Source organism: Rhinatrema bivittatum, chromosome 1, assembly GCF_901001135.1.
Source record: "Rhinatrema bivittatum chromosome 1, aRhiBiv1.1, whole genome shotgun sequence".
Lineage (NCBI taxonomy): Eukaryota > Metazoa > Chordata > Amphibia > Gymnophiona > Rhinatrematidae > Rhinatrema > Rhinatrema bivittatum.
This window is the reverse complement of record NC_042615.1, coordinates 224,465,185-224,482,750: the sequence shown is the minus strand read 5'-3', so window position 1 is coordinate 224,482,750 and position 17,566 is coordinate 224,465,185. Positions and strand designations below refer to the sequence as shown.

General features: G+C 43.4%; 1 protein-coding gene across 7 annotated transcripts in view; it reads left to right on the top strand.

The window, feature by feature from the left end:
• Positions 1-17,566, top strand: part of FAM193A (family with sequence similarity 193 member A) — a 391,927-nt gene that overhangs the window by 354,721 nt on the left and 19,640 nt on the right. For 5 of the 7 annotated variants that reach the window (XM_029592130.1, XM_029592139.1, XM_029592169.1 and 2 more), the window contains exons 19-20: positions 2,095-2,325; positions 2,915-3,064. In XM_029592130.1, coding sequence (XP_029447990.1) covers positions 2,095-2,325; positions 2,915-3,064 — 381 coding nt within the window. The remainder of the gene's footprint in view (positions 1-2,094; positions 2,326-2,914; positions 3,065-17,566) is intronic. The other 2 variants (XM_029592147.1, XM_029592150.1) reach the window with 1 other exon arrangement.

Sequence of the window (17,566 nt, the reverse complement as noted above, 5' to 3'; positions counted from 1 at the left end):
CGCTCAGCCTTTCAACTAGGTTCTCTTAAGTGCTTGTAGTTTCACAAAAACCCTTCCACATGAAAATCTTATCTTTCTAAGTGGAATAGATTTACCACGTGGTGCACCCAAAAAGGTATGCACCCTTTTTCCTGCCCCACTCCATCTCTATTAGACTATCTCTGGCACCTTTCATACGCTGGTCTCCAAACTTCCTCGGTACGGGTACACCTCCGTGCCATCTCAGCGTACCACAAGGGAGTAGGGAATGCCCCAATAACAGCGCAACCCCTTGTGAGTCGGTTTATGAGGGGCCTTCTACAAGTAAGCCCCCTCTACCACCACCAGGTACTGAATGGGACCTAAACGGAGTACTTACAAGGCTCATTCGTTCCCCGTTTGAGCTTTTGCCCTCCTGTGATGTTAAATTTCTTACAAGGAACGTTCTTTTCCTAGTAGCCATTACATCTGCTCAAAGGGTCAGTGAGTTACAAGCACTTGTCACATACTCACCCTTCACAAGGTTCCTCCATGACCGAGTGGTCCTCCATACTCACCCTAAATTCCTTCCCAATCTATAGTCTTGCCCACCTTTTTCCCAAGACCTCACTCTCACCAGGTCAAGTTTTACACACCTTGGACTGTAAACATGCACTTGAATTTTACCTAGACCGCACCGCAGTCCATAGGAAATCCACCCAACTCTGTTTCTTTCGATAAAAACAAACTGGGAGTTGCAGGGGGCAAATAAACTCTCTCCAACTGCCTAGCAGACTGTATCGAATTCTGCTATGAGAAAGCAGACCTTCCTCTTCAGGGATGAGTGAAGGCACACTCAGTAAGAGCCATGGCAACAACAGTAGCACATTATCGTTCAGTACTGATTGCTGAGATCTGTAAAGCTGCAACATGGAGCTTTCTCCACACCTTTGCAGCACATTACTGCCTGGACAAGGAAGGACTTCAAGACTCTGCCTATGGCCAATCTGTCTTGAAGAACTTATTTCCAGTATAATCCCAACTCCTTCCACATCCACCTGCTGTGATTTTCAGGCTGCCTCATTTTCAGCAACAGTACACCAGTTGTTGTGCCTGTTGCACAAGTTGTACGCTGTTATTCCAAACAAATATGAGTCAGCCTGTAGCTTGCTAATCACCCACATGTGAGGACTATTATCCAGCTTGTCCTGGGAGAAAGCAGAGTTGCTTACCTGTAACAGGTGTTCTCCCAGGACAGCAGGATGTAGTCCTCACGAAACCCACCCACCACCCCGCGGAGTTGGGTTCGAAACCGTTTTTATTTTATTTTTTCGCTCACACCTTTTGCTACAAATGAGACTGAAGGCCACAGGGATTAAGGCATGCTGGGCATGCTCAGTGTGCCAGTCAAAGTTCTAGAAACTTTGACAAAAATGTTCCATGATAGGGCTCCGTCTGATGATGTCACCCACATGTGAGGACTACATCCTGCTGTCTTGGGAAAACACCTGTTACAGGTAAGCAACTCTACTTTATCATTACTTTAGCAAATTAAGGTAGTGCTGCTTGTAGCATTGAACTCTGAGAAGTAATCATGGAGTTCACATCTTCTCTAATGCTGATACCTTGTGACCTTGGACAAGTCACTTTAGCTGCCTATGCCTCAGTTGACTTAATTGCAGTTGGCTAATAACAGCATTGTTCATTCTCAGCTATGAAGTCCTGGTATCCAGAACTGCTTGGTCATAAACCACAGTAGCAACCCTCTCCCCCCCCCCCCCCCCCCAAAAAAAAAAAGAAACCGATCTGCATGTACATTTTATGATGCTTTGAACTCTAAAGCATATGGGTGGAGGGGGCTGGTTGAATATACATTCAAACTATCTCTTCATTTTAGTGTTGTGGTACACATGAATAGTCCAATTTGGAAAGCTGGCTATCTCTCCAGCTGATGATCCAATCAGAAGTGGTTGACACTGGTAGTGCCGACATATCACTTCTGCAACACACCCTGCTATAAAATTTTGTATATTTATCGTGTCTTGTTGAAAACATTAAATCAAAATTTAATATTTGAAATAACTTATTGGATTGCTCAGCCTTAGATCACTGAATTCCATTTTCCACTCTTGTTAGCCACCAGCTGCACCAACCAGTAGAAATTATGCAGAAATGAGGGAGAAACTTCGTTTACGGCTAACAAAAAGGAAAGAAGAACAACCTAAGAAACCAGACCAGATCTCTGAAAGGGAAGAAGTAGTCGACCATCGAAAAGTGGAAGACCTACTACAGTTTATAAATAGCTCTGAGGCCAAACCAGTAAGCAGCTCTCGAGCAGCAAAGCGAGCAAGACACAAGCAAAGAAAGGTAAGAAATCTCAGAATATGCCATTCTAGTTACTTGATTAAGTTGTACATTTCTATTCACACTAGGAAAGTTTAAATTAAATGCATTGACATGCAGATAAAGTTCTTCATTTTTGTAAAATGTTCTCACTAGTTCATGAGCATCACCCAGAATGATCACTCTTGCTTAAATTTATTTATTTATTTATTTATTTTCTTTGCTGGTACTTTTCAGCATGTCCATTGCTGAGAATATTGGCACTCAGCTTCCTGGGTTTGATGTACCAATTGAATGAGTTCTATACATGCAATAAAAAATGCACAATGTGTTGCCTAAGAAGACATGTCTAAAACATATTGAAAAAATGGAGAAATTTACTCTGATACAAATTGTAATTCCAACTTGGCCTCTTGTGCCTAATTATTTTGGGGTCTGATCCCATTGGAAAATTGTTGGAAATCCCAACATTTTTGATGGGTTATACATTCCACTGAGGTCAGAGAGGCCCCAGCAAATAATTATAATATTGATATTATAATTATACATTTTGTATTAAGAATATTATCTTGATTAATGATAATACTATAATTACCCATGTGCTACCGCATAGGAGTGTGGGGCGAGCCCAGCAATCGATATTATAATTAGCCGTGTGCTTGGCTCAGAGGGCAGCATGCAGGGAGCCTGCACCAGCGCAGCCGTGGAGTGGACAGACAAAGTCGCAGCTGAGCCAGACAAAGAACGACCGGAAAAGCAGCAGGTTAGCATTGGGGGCCAGCAGTGGCTGGGAGCACCCAAGGGTGCAAAGCGCCCCATGACATCTACTACCAAAAAAATAACAGAGAGAGAAATTTACTATAGCCTATTATAGTCAAAACCTGGTCCATTTTGTTGATTGCTGGAGTTACGTCTTTGTTCACATTTTACAGTGATATGTGGGTTAACAATTTTAATCTAGACATAGCCTCTCTAATGTAACTGAGTATTTAATATACAGATTATCATACCTATATTATTGATATGCAAATGCTGGTGTCTGACACATGTATCCTCTGGGTCTATGTACAGAAAGCCCTAATGAATTTTTGAATGAAAAGTAATTGTATCTGGAGGGTGACTGTTTTCCAGCATCAAAAGTTAATGCTAAATGGAGCGCTTTGAATCCAGACTATTACATGTATGTAACCACAGGAGACCATTTTAAATTAGCAAACCTTAATTCTTCTTTTTCTTTATCTATTCAAATGATCTTGAACTAGCCAAAAAATATTTGCTCTATATTTTTATTTCAAATTGATGTTAAGAAAGGCTTACAGTTTGGTCTAAAAGCCTCTTCCTTAGATTATCATTTATGATGAAAGTATTGAACTGGCCCTATTTATAAGAGGAATTACTGTAATATCTCTTTCAACAGCAGAAGGTATTCAGCCAGTTGGACTGATGATTTAACTAGCATGTCTCCTGATTGGCTGGCTGAAACCATTAGGGAAAACATTCTCTGCAGGATGGGCTAGATGATTAAAGTAGGAGTCGACATCTTGTGGCACTAGAAGTTCCCTCCACTGGCACACTATTCTCACCCATTTTCCAGTACTGAGCAGTTTCAAAATGTGTGGGCCGGCTGTTTTAAGTCTCAGGATATGCTATCTGCCTGTGATTTTTCAAACTGCTCATGATGACATTTGGAAGAGAATGGTGTGCTAGGATGGAGAGAGTGTTTGAGGATGACTGTGGCCAATTCATTTTAGAGGGTCATCTCCCATTCTCAAACTGCTTCATCACTACAAGCAATGTTGCTGTTTTGAAGGGCACTTGACACTAAAAGAGTGCCGACCTGGGTGTTAGCATTGAAATTTGGGTCATAAAAGGTTCTGGGACACAAGTTCAACTCCTCTCTCATACACTCTAGGTGGTAAAACTATTTTTTGATCTTTACTTTCTTCTTTTTCAGCTCTAATAGATCAGGCACCAGAATTCATTATTAGACTTTCACCCCAAAAGTGGTAGTGTACTTGTTTCTGAACTTTTAAACTATTAAGAGAAATTAGATGACTATGTGGATGACTAACACTATAGAAATATTACTGAACACCCCATAAATTTCACTGCAATATGTACATATACAAAATCCTTTTAAATTGTATAAAGTGAAAGGTAGTGGTTTCATGCACTCTTACGGCAGGAACCATCCAGGTTATCCCATCCTTTGAATTTAATCATTAACACACCAACCTTCCACCTCTTTTTTTTATGTTATGTCCAATGCTGTGAAATTTATAAAATATTGTGGTGCACTTGTGACGTGTTCAAGTTCTTCAATTTTAAATATGCCATACTCTGCTGTCTTATATATACATCCAGACCGCCCCAACCATTATTTAGCTGCAATTAAAGCTGCGTTTTAAATGGCGGTCTGACTAACCATCGCATTACTCCTGAATAAAAAGTCACAAGAATTGGAATTAGAAAATAAGAGAAAGTTTGGTTAGTCAAACTTGAACAACGAGTGATAAAGATATTCCAACTCCTGAAGAAGGATTCTGTTCGAAACTTGCGCAAGTTGGTTTCAACGAAGAATTGGAGAAAGATGCCATTTAATCGCAGCTAAGTAATGGTTGGGGCGGTCTGGATGTATATATAAGAAAGCCGAGTACGGCATATTTAAAATTGAAGAAATTAAACACGTCACAAGTGCACCATAATATTTTATAAATTTCACAGCATTGGACATAACATAAAAAAAAGAGGTGGAAAGTTGGTGTGTTAATGATTAAATTCAAAGGATGGGATAACCTGGATGGTTCCTGCCATAAGAGTGCATGAAATCACTACCTTTCACTTTATACAATTTAAGAGGATTTTGTATATGTACATATTGCAGTGAAATTTGAGCATGATACACGGGGTTCAGTAACATTTAATTTATGTTCTAGTTGGGAATCTGTGTAGTTGATCATTTGAGACATTGGGTTTGTAACACTATAGAAATGCAAATGAATAAGACTTGTGAGACTTCCACTAATTGCTGAAGTACCTGTAAACATTCATTGATGTTTTATAACAAGCTAATAGGTATGTGTGACAACTCATAATGCATAAGCGCAACACCATATAAAAGTTTGTGTTAACAGAATCACTTATCTTGCACTAATTCCAGTCCTTTCACTCAAATTTGCATCCAGGTAACAAGCAATAAAGAATATTTGTGCAACACTTTCTAACATAGGGTAATCATTGACCACAGGAAGGGATCGCTAACATAGTTCTTACCACACAGTAATATACTAAATGATGGCAGAAAAACACACATGGCCCATTGAGTCTGCCCAGCAAGATTTTTTTGGGGGTTCTAATTGCAGCTTGGTGTAGGTTACCCCCAGGCCTTCTGTTTTCTGTGCACATTACCCAGTGAAACATAGAAATGATGGCAGAAAAGGACCAAATGGTGCATCTAGTCTGTCCAGCAAGCTTATGGTAGTAACTACTGGCCATACAAGACACTTTTATAATTATCAGTTTCCCAAACTGTCAGAGTCAGTGCTTTATCATCTTAGGGATTTTTTGTGTTTTTATACCATGTCGTCTTGAATTCCGGTACAATTTTTTTTTCTTTGCTACCTTCACTGAGAAGGGCATTCCAGGTTTCTTAGTCATACCCAGATCAGTCCAGACAAGTGGGTTTTGCATTCCTGCCAGCAGATGGAGGCAGAGAACTAACCTTTGAAGCACTGCTACATAACCAAGAGTGCTACCCTGCAGTCCCTCAGTATTTCTCTGTCTCCAGCAGATGGCAGAGGTGCAAACCTGCTGTTATGACTGAATGTTTTGGAGATAGTGAAGAGAAGTTGGTGTAGCTCCCCAAGGTGCTAGGTTACTTTGTGGGCCATCCATCGGGTTGAGCCAGGCATCTGGGGTTTGGAAACTCCTGCCTGTTGTAGCCCATTGCTTCCGGAGGGTTTGATAATTAGGGGACTTTTCCTTCCGATGTCTCCTGCCAGCCGCTGTTGAGGGAAGTACCCTTTTTGTTTTTAATTAAGTTGGGGAAAAAAAAAATTTTTTTAGAAGTGTCTGTTTTCTTAGACTGGGAGATTCAGTCTAAGGCCACTGTCTGGGCTGCTCGGTCAGCAGGAGCTGCTAGGCCCCACAGGAGGGGAGAGCTGAAGGAGTCTGCTGCTGGTTCCTTTTTCCCTGGCTGAGGAAACTTGTTTGTGCGCTCAGGATGGGACACACATCGCTTCGGCGGCTGCAACCTGCCGCGCACGGCTCAGCCCGGATCAGTGCAGCAACCACATGGTGTGGCCTACTTCAGTGTAGCTGCACTCTGGCTGCATGGCGGATGGCACCTAAACCATGCATGGCGGCTTGCAGGGCCTGCGGGCTCTGGTTGGCTTGCCTTAATTCTCGCTCTCTCTGCACAGGCTATGCATCAGGAGTGGAGGGATCTTCTGTGGGTGGCTCCAAGGAGAGAAGGGCCTCCTGATCGGCAGGGGGCCATGCCTGTGACCTCCGGAGGGGGGCCTGCAGAGCTTGTCGCTCCAGTGGAGGATTGCATAGTAGGGTCTTCACCCCACTGGAAACCTAGAGCTTCCCCCCCCACACCCTCTTGTGGTGCAGGGAACTGAGGAGGATCCGGCATGGGGGTGCAGGCTCAGATGACAGTCTTCTCTTGCCTGGGACCAAGGAACCAGAGGTATTTTCTCCAGAGTTTGTCCTGCTGTTACACAGAGCCTTCCTGGCACGGAAGGGTGCAGGAGAGAAGAGGTCCAGAGAGAGACTGACAAGTGCCCTGTCCAAGAGGCCAAGGCTGACGGCGGGAAGTTTGGGAGATCTACTTAAGCGCCTGGTGTTGCGGCATGCGGGTGCTGGGGGCGAACCCAGGGATCTGGGTGATCCTGAGCAGATGCAGGATGATTCTGCCTGCATCTGCTCAGGGAACAGACCCGGATGTGGACTTGGATGGGGGTCAGAATCCCAATCCAGACGGGCAAGAATGATTCTGATCCAGACGAGGGCTCCATGGCAGAAGGGGATGATCGTAGGGTGGTCTGCCTATTTAAAAAGCTCCGCTCTCTCATCCCTCAGGTCTTGGAGGAGTTGGGAGTTAAGTTGACTCAGGAAGAGTCCAACAGTGAGAGTGTGAATCCAGTTCTGGATTGGATGCGTGGTCCTCCCAGTGCCTTACAGTTGCCTAAGAAGATTCAGAAACTAATCAGCCGGGTGGGAGTTTCTGGAAGCAGACTTGAAAGTCGGTAGAGCTATGGCAAAATGCTGTCCTTTGGAGGAAAACCTGGATTGCCTAAAGATTCCTAAGGTGGATGCGGCGGTTTCAGCAGTGACTAAGAAGATTACAATCTCTGTAGTGGGTTCAGCCGCATGGAAGGATGTTCATTGCTGCAAGCTTGGAGATTCAGCTGAAGTGCATGTTTGAGGTGTCTGCTTGAGTCTACGAGCAGCAGTGTGTGGCAGCCTGATGCAGCATGCCTGTTTGTGCTGGGTTCAGAAGGCACAAGAGCAGGCTTCCACAGGGCTGCTCAGTCCTGGGCATTCCGCCTGCTTGGAGACGGGAGTGTCCTATGTGGCAGATGCGCTGTATGATTTGGTGCGCATGTCTACCAGGAGCATGGTTATGGCAGTGGCAGCACACAGGCTTTTGTGGTTACGCAGTTGTTCAGCAGACTTGTGGTCCAAGTCTCAGCTGTGTAATTTGCCTTTTAAAGGAAGGCTTCTCTTTGAGGATCTGGATCAACTGAGACATCTTTGGAGGAATCCAAAGGGAACTGTTTACCAGAAAATAGGAAGAGCAATAAGGAGGTCTTTCCTTCTAGGTCCCGGTTTCGGGATTCGCAGAGATTTTGTCCCGGCAAAGGGGCCTCTGATTTGGGACCAAAGCAGCTGTTGAGCTGCCAGCAGTCTTTTTGGGGTTTCCCGCAGGTCTTCCAGAGACGAGGCCGGAGCAGGAAAGTCTTCCCAATGAATCCAGGCTCGCCCACTCCTCGATGGAAGCAGTAAGGGGCAGGTTGTCCTGCTTTTACAGGAAGTGGGCCAAGATCACCTCAGATCAGTGGGTCCTGGAAGTAGCAAGATACGGCTACTTGTTAGAATTTTCACGCCCAGTCAAGGAGGCCTTTCTGGAGTCCCACTGCTCATTGTGAAACAAGCAAGGTGCAGTGGAGGGGACCCTGCAGAGCTTGCTAAGATTGGACGCAATAGTTCCCTTCCCTTCAGATGAGCAAGGTCAGGGGAGGTATTTATTTTGTTGCTCCCAAGAAAGAAGATAATTTTCGACCCATTCTGGACTTGCAAAAGGTAAACATGGCCTTATGTATTCCACGATTTCACATGGAGAAGTTGTGTACGGTGATGATAGCGGTCTGCAGAGGAGAGTTCCTGGTGTCCTTGGATCTGACTGAGGCGTATCTTCATATTCCCATTCAAAAAGATCATCAGCAGTTCCTGTGGTTCATGGTGCTGGGGCAACACTTTCAGCCTGATACTTCACTTTCAAGGCATATCCAGCAGAGCTCTCCGCTTCAACGGCAGGGGAGAAGAAAAAAAAAAGGGTTCGCACTCACAAAGCGGGGAGTAGCTGGCTTGTTACGGCGGTTACTACCCCAAACCAAATGTGCCTGATACTTCACTTTCGATGCATATCCAGCATAGCTCTCTGCTTCAACGGCAGGGGAGAAGAAAAACTGATACTTCACGCATATCCAGCATAGCTTCAACGGCAGGGGAGAAGAAAAAAGGATTTGCACTCACAAAGCGGGGAGTAGCTGGCTTGTTACGGCGGTTACTACCCCAAACCAAATGTGCCTGATACTTCACTTTTGATGCATATCCAGCATAGCTCTCTGCTTCAACGGCAGGGGAGAAGAAAAACAACCAATAAGGGCTGTATAACATAGTCTGGGAAAAAACAAATGAGCATGGGTGTAGCTTGCTTATTGCGGCGGTTACTACCCCTACTACCCCTAACAAATCAAGCTAGATATTTCACTTAGATGCAGCTCCATCACTGCTCTCTACATTAATGGTGGGGGAGGAAGGGAAATAGAACCAAGAGCTAAGAGAAATAGATAAGTATGAGAGAGAAAATGTGTGAAGCTTGCTGGGCAGACTGGATGGGCCGTTTGGTCTTCTTCTGCCGTCATTTCTATGTTTCTATGTTTCTATAAGTTTTGAGCCCTTCCTTTCAGGTTGGCTATCGCTCCCTGCACCTTCATGAAGGTGATGGTGGGTGGTGGTGGCAGTCTTGAGGCGAGAGGGAATCCTGGTCCATCCATATCTGGATGATTGGCTGCTTCGGGCAAAGACAGAGGAAGTGTGTGGACGGTCTGTGCACAGAGTGATGGATATATTGAGGTTTCTGGGTTGGGTGATCAATGTAGCAAAGTCACCTGGTTCCATCTCAGTCATTGGAGTATCTAGGAGCCTTTTTCGATACCCAGAAGGGCAGAGTGTTTCTGGCACCAGACAGATTGTCAAAGGTACAGGCGCAGGTAACGCGTCTGAGCTTGTCAGTGCCGAAGGTGTGGGATTACTTGCAAGTGCCGGGCTCCATGGCCGCGACCTTTGGATTTGGTTCTGTGGCCCTTTGCTCACATGCATCCATTGCAGAAGGCACTTTTGTCCAGGTGGAATCCGTTGTCAGAGGAGTATCGTCTTCCGGAACCTCTTCTACGAGAATCCAGGTCCAGTCTATCGTGATGGCTGTCGAGGGCCAACCTGGAAAAAACCGAAGTGGACCTGGAGGCCCCTGACTGGGTGGTGGTGACCATAAATGCCAGCCTCAAGGATTGGGCGGCAGTGTGCCTGAGATGGTTGGCCCAGGGTCTTTAGTCAGCAGCGGAAGCATCCTGGTCTATCAATCGCCTGGAGACGAGGGCAGTGCGCAGAGCCCTGGAGTTGTTCCTGCCTTTGGTCCAGGGACACATGGTTCGAGTGTTTTTGGACAATGTGACCACAATGGCATCCATCAACTGACAAAGAGGGACAAAGAGTCGTGCGGTAGTCCGGGAAATGCAGCTGCTGCTTGTGTGGGCAGAATGCCACCTCCTGGGGATTGAAGCCTCGCACGTCGCAGGCGTGGACAACATGCAGGCGGACTTCCTCAGCAGACAGCAGCTAGATCCTGGGGAGTGGGGACTGTCCCTGGAAGCCTTGAATCACATTTGGGCCAGATAGGGTGTTCCACTGCAAAGATGGCAAGATTTTTCAGTCGCAGGAGGGAGTCCAGTAGGGCTAGATGCTCTGGTGTGCCCCTGGCCAATGGGATTCTTCTGTATGTGTTTCCTCCGTGGCCGCTCATTGGTTGCATTCTGCGGCACATATTTGCATCCAGGGATGGTGGTGCTGGTGACACCAGCGTGGCTGCAATGTTCATGGTTCGCAGATCTGGTGTATCTGGCGATCGACGAGCTTCTTTGGTTGGCTCATCTTCCAGGATTGTTGAGATAGGGACCCATATTTTCGGATCAGGAGGATTGCTTTTGTCTCGCGGCTTGGCTTTTGAAAGGCAAAGGTTGCACCTGAAGGGATTTTCGGATCCAATAATTACCACTATGCTCCAGGCTAGGAGACCCTCTACATCCATGGCATATGTCAGGGTGTGGAAGGCATTTGAGTCTTGGTGTCTTCAGCACTGTTTGGACCCTTTGGCAGTAGGAGTACCTCATATTTTGTCCTTTTTACAACATGGTTTGTCCAAGGGCCTGGCCTATAGTTCATGTCTTGTGCAGGTTTCAGCCTTGGGTTGTCTACGAGGCAAATGGCGGGAAAGGTCTTTGGCTTCTTATCCCGATCCGGTTTGTTTCCTGAAAGAGGTTAAGCATTTGCGATCTCCGGTTTGAAAAGTGTGTCCTGATTGGAACCTCAACTTGATTTTGCAGATTCTTTGTGACACACCGTTTGAGCCGTTTAAACAAGCTTCCTTGAAGGATTTGATGTTAAAGACAGTTTTTCTGGTTGCCATATGTCCAGCCAGGAGGATTTCTGAGCTTCAAGCGCTGTCTTGTCTGGATCCTTTTTTGCGTATTGCAGATGACAGGGTGACGTTGCGTACTATACCCTCTTCTTGCCAAAAGTGGTGTCTGCTTTTCACATGAATCAGACAGTTGAGCTTCCGGCTTTTCCAAAGTGGTCTAGGGAGTCTCCACAGAATAAGGATCTTCATTTCCTGGATAAGCATCGCACTCTATTGTGTTATTTGAAGGGCTCTAGTTTTCGCCATTTGGATCATCTCTTTTGGTTGTTCAGTGGAGCGAAGAAAGGAGAGAGAGCCTCTAAGGCTACCATTGCGAGATGGCTGAAGGAGGCCATTTGCTCAGCCTATATTTGTAGGGATTGTGAGATTCTGATAGGCTTTAAGGCGCATTCGACTAGAGCACAGGCAGCCTCTTGGGCAGAGTGTCAATTGGTGTCTCCCCAGGAGACTTGTAGGGGTGCGGTGTGTTTTTCGCTTCATACTTTTACCAAGCAATACAGATTGGATGATCAGGTGCAAGAAGAGGCATCCTTCGGTGAAAGTGTGCTAAGAAGCAATGTGTTTTCTAATTCAGGGGTTTCCAATCCTGTGTTTCCGGTTCACCCTAGAAAGGGGTAGGCTATCTACGTTTTGGCTGGGACTGCAGGTGGCACTCTAGGTTATGTAGGAGTGTCTCAAAGTTTTTGTTCTCTGCCTCCATCTGCTAGTAGGGATGCAAACCCACTTGTCTGGACTGATCCGTGGTATTACAAGAACAAACGTTAGCAGGTAAGAACCAATTTTCCTATTCAATGTCTTTTCTGTGAAAAAATGACACACTGGTCCTGAGTGTACCACTTTGGAGCATCATACCATACCACCTAGTTCCAGAACTTGCAAACCTTTTTTTAATGGAAAGTCTTTGTATCATATCCTCCTATCCCTTAAGTCCCATGTCATATGGCTTGTAATGCAGATACTACACCATTTTAGTTGCCTTTCTCTGGACTGCCTCTAACACACTTCTATCGTTTGAGATGTGACCTCCAAGACTGAACACAATACTACAGATGAAGGTCCCACCAATGACCTGTGCAGGGGTATTAACACCTCCTTTTTTTTTCTGCTGTTTATGCTTTTCAATGCATCCCAACATTCTTATGGCTTTAGCCATTGCCTGGTCATACTACTTTGAGATCATCAGATACTATCCCCTCCCAAGGTCTCTCTCCTGGTCAGTACACATTAGCTTCTTACCATCATAATCATACACCTCTTTCAGATTTGTACACCCCAAATGCATGATTTTGCAATGCAGTTCTTTTTCATTGAATCTCAATTTCCAAATACTCAAACACTTCTCGAGCTTTCTTGGATCACTTCTCAGTTTGGCTGCTCTCTCAGGTTTGTCCACTTTGTTGCAGATTTTAATGACATCCTCAAATAAATAGACTTTTCCTTCTAATCTTCTGCAGTATCGCTCACAAAAATAATGAACAGACCAGCCCCAGGATTCCTCGGAGTGAGTTTCATTTTCTGCCACCCTTTGTTGTCTGCCACTCATCCAGTTTTTAATCCAGTCCTTCACCTTAGGATCCATCCCCAGATGCTCAGGTTATTCATGAGCGTCCTATGTGATTTACTTGGATTTCAGCAAAAGCTTTGCTGAAATCAATGTAAACCACATCCAGCACATATCTTTGATCTAATTCCTTTGTCACTCACTTGAAGGAATTAGTCTGGTTCATTTGACATGATTGTCCTCTGGTAAAACCACGCTGTCTTGAATCCTGCAATTTGTTGCATTGGGGATAATTCACTATCCTTTCATTTAGGAGAGTCTCCATTCATTTTCCTTCCATGAAAGTAAGACTAGCCAGCCTGTACTTTCCATCCTCCTTTCTGCTACCATTTTTATGGAGAGGGACTATATCCACCCTTTTCCAGTCCAGTGGCACCACCCCCATCTCCAAAGATCTATTGTATAGGTCTTTCACTGGACCCAATAGAACCTCTCTGCATTTCTTTTATATTCTAGGATGCATCCCATCTGACTCCATGACTTTGTCCACTTTCAGTTTTGCTAGTTCCTTGCGGACACCCACTCCTATATGTACTCTTGCCATTAATCCATGATCCTTGTTCAGCGTTGTCTTCAGTGAACATTGAACAGAAATTTGTTTCAACTTTCTACTTATCTCTCTCCACACATTGCTCCTGGTCACCTTTCAGCTTTAATATTCTTCCTGTGGTCTTCCTCCTTTCTCCATCATATCTGAAAAAATTCATGTCACCTTGCTTTATTTAGCTATCTTTTTTTTTTTCTGCTTTTACCATCCTGAATTTTCTCTTGGTCTCTGTCAGCTTTATGAGATATTCTTCCTAGTGTTCTTTTTGAGAACCTTTGCACTTTTTGAATGCTGGTCTTTTTGCCTTTGTTTTTTCAGCCACTTTTTTTGAAGATCATGTTAACTTTTCCTCTTAATTTTATTTATTTATTTTTGACATAATTGTTTGTTGCTATTTTTATAGTTCCCTTTAGTGTGGCCCACTGTTCTTCCACTTAATCCACCTCCTCCCACTCCACCAGCGCCTCCTTAAGGTAATTGCCTATTTTACCGACATCAGTATTTTTGAAACTCAGGACTTGGAGCTTCATGCGATTCCTCTTTGCCTTGTCCATTATATTAAACCATACCATCTGATGATCACTTATGCTCAGGTATAGACTAGCCCAAACATTTGAGACACTTCCTCTATTTATAAGTACCAGGTCCAATATTACTTCTTTCTTTGTGAGTTTCATCACTTTTTGTCTGAGCAGAGCTCCTTGGAAGGCATCTATGGTCTCTCTAGTTTTCTCTGATGTAGCAAATGGGATACTCTAATCCTACATCTGGCAGTTTAAAATTTCCCACAAACATTTCTTCTTTTATGCTTATCTTTTGGATGTCTTCAGTCAGCTCTGTTGGAGTGAGAGATGTGTAGATGAAAGTGCCATTGCCTCTTTCCAAAACAGTCCAGAGCACCTCCCCCGATCCCCACCCCCCTTTAATTTCAGTCATCATTTCTTTATAAAGGGCTATGCCTCGCCTTTTCTGCCAAACTTCTCTTTCCTTAGTAGACTATAGCCTGGTATGTAGTATCCGATTCATGGGACTCTCTAAATCCCACATCTCTGTAACAGCAACAATATCCAAGTCTGCCTCCACTATTAGGGCTTGAAGTTCTGGTATTTATTGCCTAGGCAATTTGTAGTCATATTTTCCAGCTATTAGTTTGTTGCTTCCTTGTACTTTGTATAGCCTTATAACTGCTCACTTCTTAATTTTTATTATTTAGGTGTTTTATATACCATTGTTCCAAAATAAGATCACAACGGTTTACAAAGTCAGCTTTCAGTTACTGGGTTGCCAGTCCCATTACATAAGGACATAAGAACATGCCAATTGCAAGAATTACATAAGTTATCCTGGGTTGAAAAATCTGTTAAAAAACAAACTTTATTGAACTTTTTGAAATAATTCCCAAAGAATTTTTTATGAAAGAGACAAAGACCTCAGAACTGGCAAAAAAAAAAGGGTCTATTGACCATGGATTTTATAACCAGTAAGTTCAATCATAGATCTATGATGTGTCTCCCTTTTTTCTTTTTTTAAAAGCATATCTAGCTCTTTTGAAATGAGTGATTTTATAATTCCCAAAACAATTGGTGTCATGTATATTGTTACGACCAATTGCAACAAACTGTATCAAAGTTGCAAAATACTCTGAAACGTAGTGTGTTGGCTATTGTCACAGCAATCTTGAAGTTTTAATGCTGACTATTTTCGGCGGCTCACTTTTCTTCTCGCCATTAATTGCCACACTGTTATTTGCCGTTTTAACCACAATAACTTATGTCTGTTAGAAGCCCATAGATTACATATCTTTTCTTTTCTGGGACAAGATTAATGTAATGATTCTTTGTCCAACATCGTAGTAAAGCACTTATCTTAGAACTTGTTGCAGTTTTCTTTCATGTTAAACAAGTCTGTGCTGCACGCCACCGCCAACGTTAACGTTTCGCTTAATGCTTCCTCAGGGCGGATTTGAGCTCTCTCTATCTTTCAGCGTACGGGCCAATTCAGGCCACAAAAACTGGCAAGTACCCAAAAACAAAGTCTGTTCCATGTTACTGTTGCTAGTAATAGCAGTGGCTATTTTCTAAGTCAACTTAATCAATAGCAGGTAATGAACTTCTCCTCCAAGAACTTATCCAATCCTTTTTTAAACACAGCTACACCAACTGCAACATCAGCATTAAGTAGAAGGTTGTGGAATTATAACCTATGATTTCCATTTCATTATCCTACATGTTATACTCAGTATACATTTAACATCACTCAGTACTTATTGTTCAATCTGTTAGCATAGTCTAGGGTTCGGACAGTGGTGTTATCAGCGTATTGGAGTTTTATGTTAGTTCATACGCATTTCTAAAGAGCCATGTTTTCGGTTCTCTTTTGAAATTCATTCTGTTATCTGGCATAGAGACTCTGAAAGAGAGTTCCATAGTTTAGGGCCCGATATGGAAAACATTATGTCTCTTATTTGTCTTAGGTCTGTGTTCCACGTTGTGGGCACCTTTAGAGAAGTCCCTTATTTTGTGATCCATTGCTCAAAAGTAGACAAGTGAATTCATTGCTTTCATGATTTCCTCCACATTCTCTCTTTGCTCTTTAGGGGTCACATCCCAAAACTGTTTCCCTTCTCTGCAGTTTAAAAAGTCTGCCAATGTATAAGAACATAAGAAATTGCCATGCTGGGTCAGACCAAGGGTCCATCAAGCCCAGCATCCTGTTTCCAACAGAGACCAAAACCAGGCCACAAGAACCTGGCAATTACCTAAACACTAAGAAGATCCCATGCTACTGATGCAATTAATAGCAGTGGCTATTCCCTAAGTATAATTGATTAATGGACTTCTCCTCCAAGAACTTATCCAAACCTTTTTTGAACCCAGCTACACTAACTGCACTAATCACATCCTCTGGCAACAAATTCCAGAACTTTATTGTGCGTTGAGTGAAAAAGAATTTTCTCCGATTAGTCTTAAATGTGCTACTTGCTAACTTCATGGAATGCCCCCTAGTCCTTCTATTATTCGAAAGTGAAAATAACCGAGTCACATCTACTCGTTCAAGACCTCTCATGATCTTAAAGACCTCTATCATATCATATTTCTTACTTAAGATTCTTTTTCCACACACAATCCTTATGGTGTATACAGAGATTTCTAGTTATCTGTGTTGACATTTTATTTACTTTCTATAATCCCATCTTTCTAACTGGCACCCAAGATGGCTTATATAAGTGAACTGTAAAATAATTTTGAGAACATATTCTAGCTAGTAGATAAAACATTCATCTCTCAATCAACAAAAATGATGATGCAGAAACAAAGACATGACAGTCTTAAAAAAAACAAACAAACACCATAGGAGGAGCTTATTGAACCTTATTCAAAAAGGGGTTTTCCCTATCTGTGCCTGTCAAAATGTTTATTGAATAATGCCCCTTTCTCTTAGCTGACTTAATTGTTCTTAGTGCCATATTAATAGAACATTAACACTGTTGACATATTGAAAAGGCCTTACTTTAGAAGTGACCTGAAGGTATTCAGGTTTTCAGATCTTTATTCATGATGATGTATTTATTCTTAGTGAGAATAATGCTTATCCAATTCCTAGAACCTAGGTGGCAATCATTATGTGGTATGTCCTATTGATGATGAAGATAATATGCTTCAGCTCTGAGTTACAGTACATGGAGTCAAATTTAATGATAGCCCTATGGCCTGAATTAAACTCTTTTTTTGGTTGCACCATCATTGTCAGTGCATTCTTCTGGATACTATAGTCCAGGCCCCCTGGTTTTCCACAGTGTTGCAGAAAGGGCTCCAAAATCTGGACCCTGCCTTGGAATTGCTGAGTCCCTGCATAACCCCAGGAAACCTGGGAGTGATCAACTTAACACTAGCACAGGACTCTCCATCCTACCGCCAGCAGTAGGAAAAGAACAGTAGGACATTGGATCATATCCTGCTCCTTTGCTGCCTGGAGCTGGAATCTGGATCAACACCAGGAGGTGGGGGATAGGAATGGATGCAGGCATGGAGGGGAGGATGAGAGAGAGGTGTGGAATCAAACTAGAAAGTGAGAGAGAAGCTGAGTATGTTGTGTGTATATGAGAGAGAGAAAAAGGGGATCTGTAGAGAAGAGTGGGTATGAGGAAAAATAAGGGATTTGGGCCTAATGG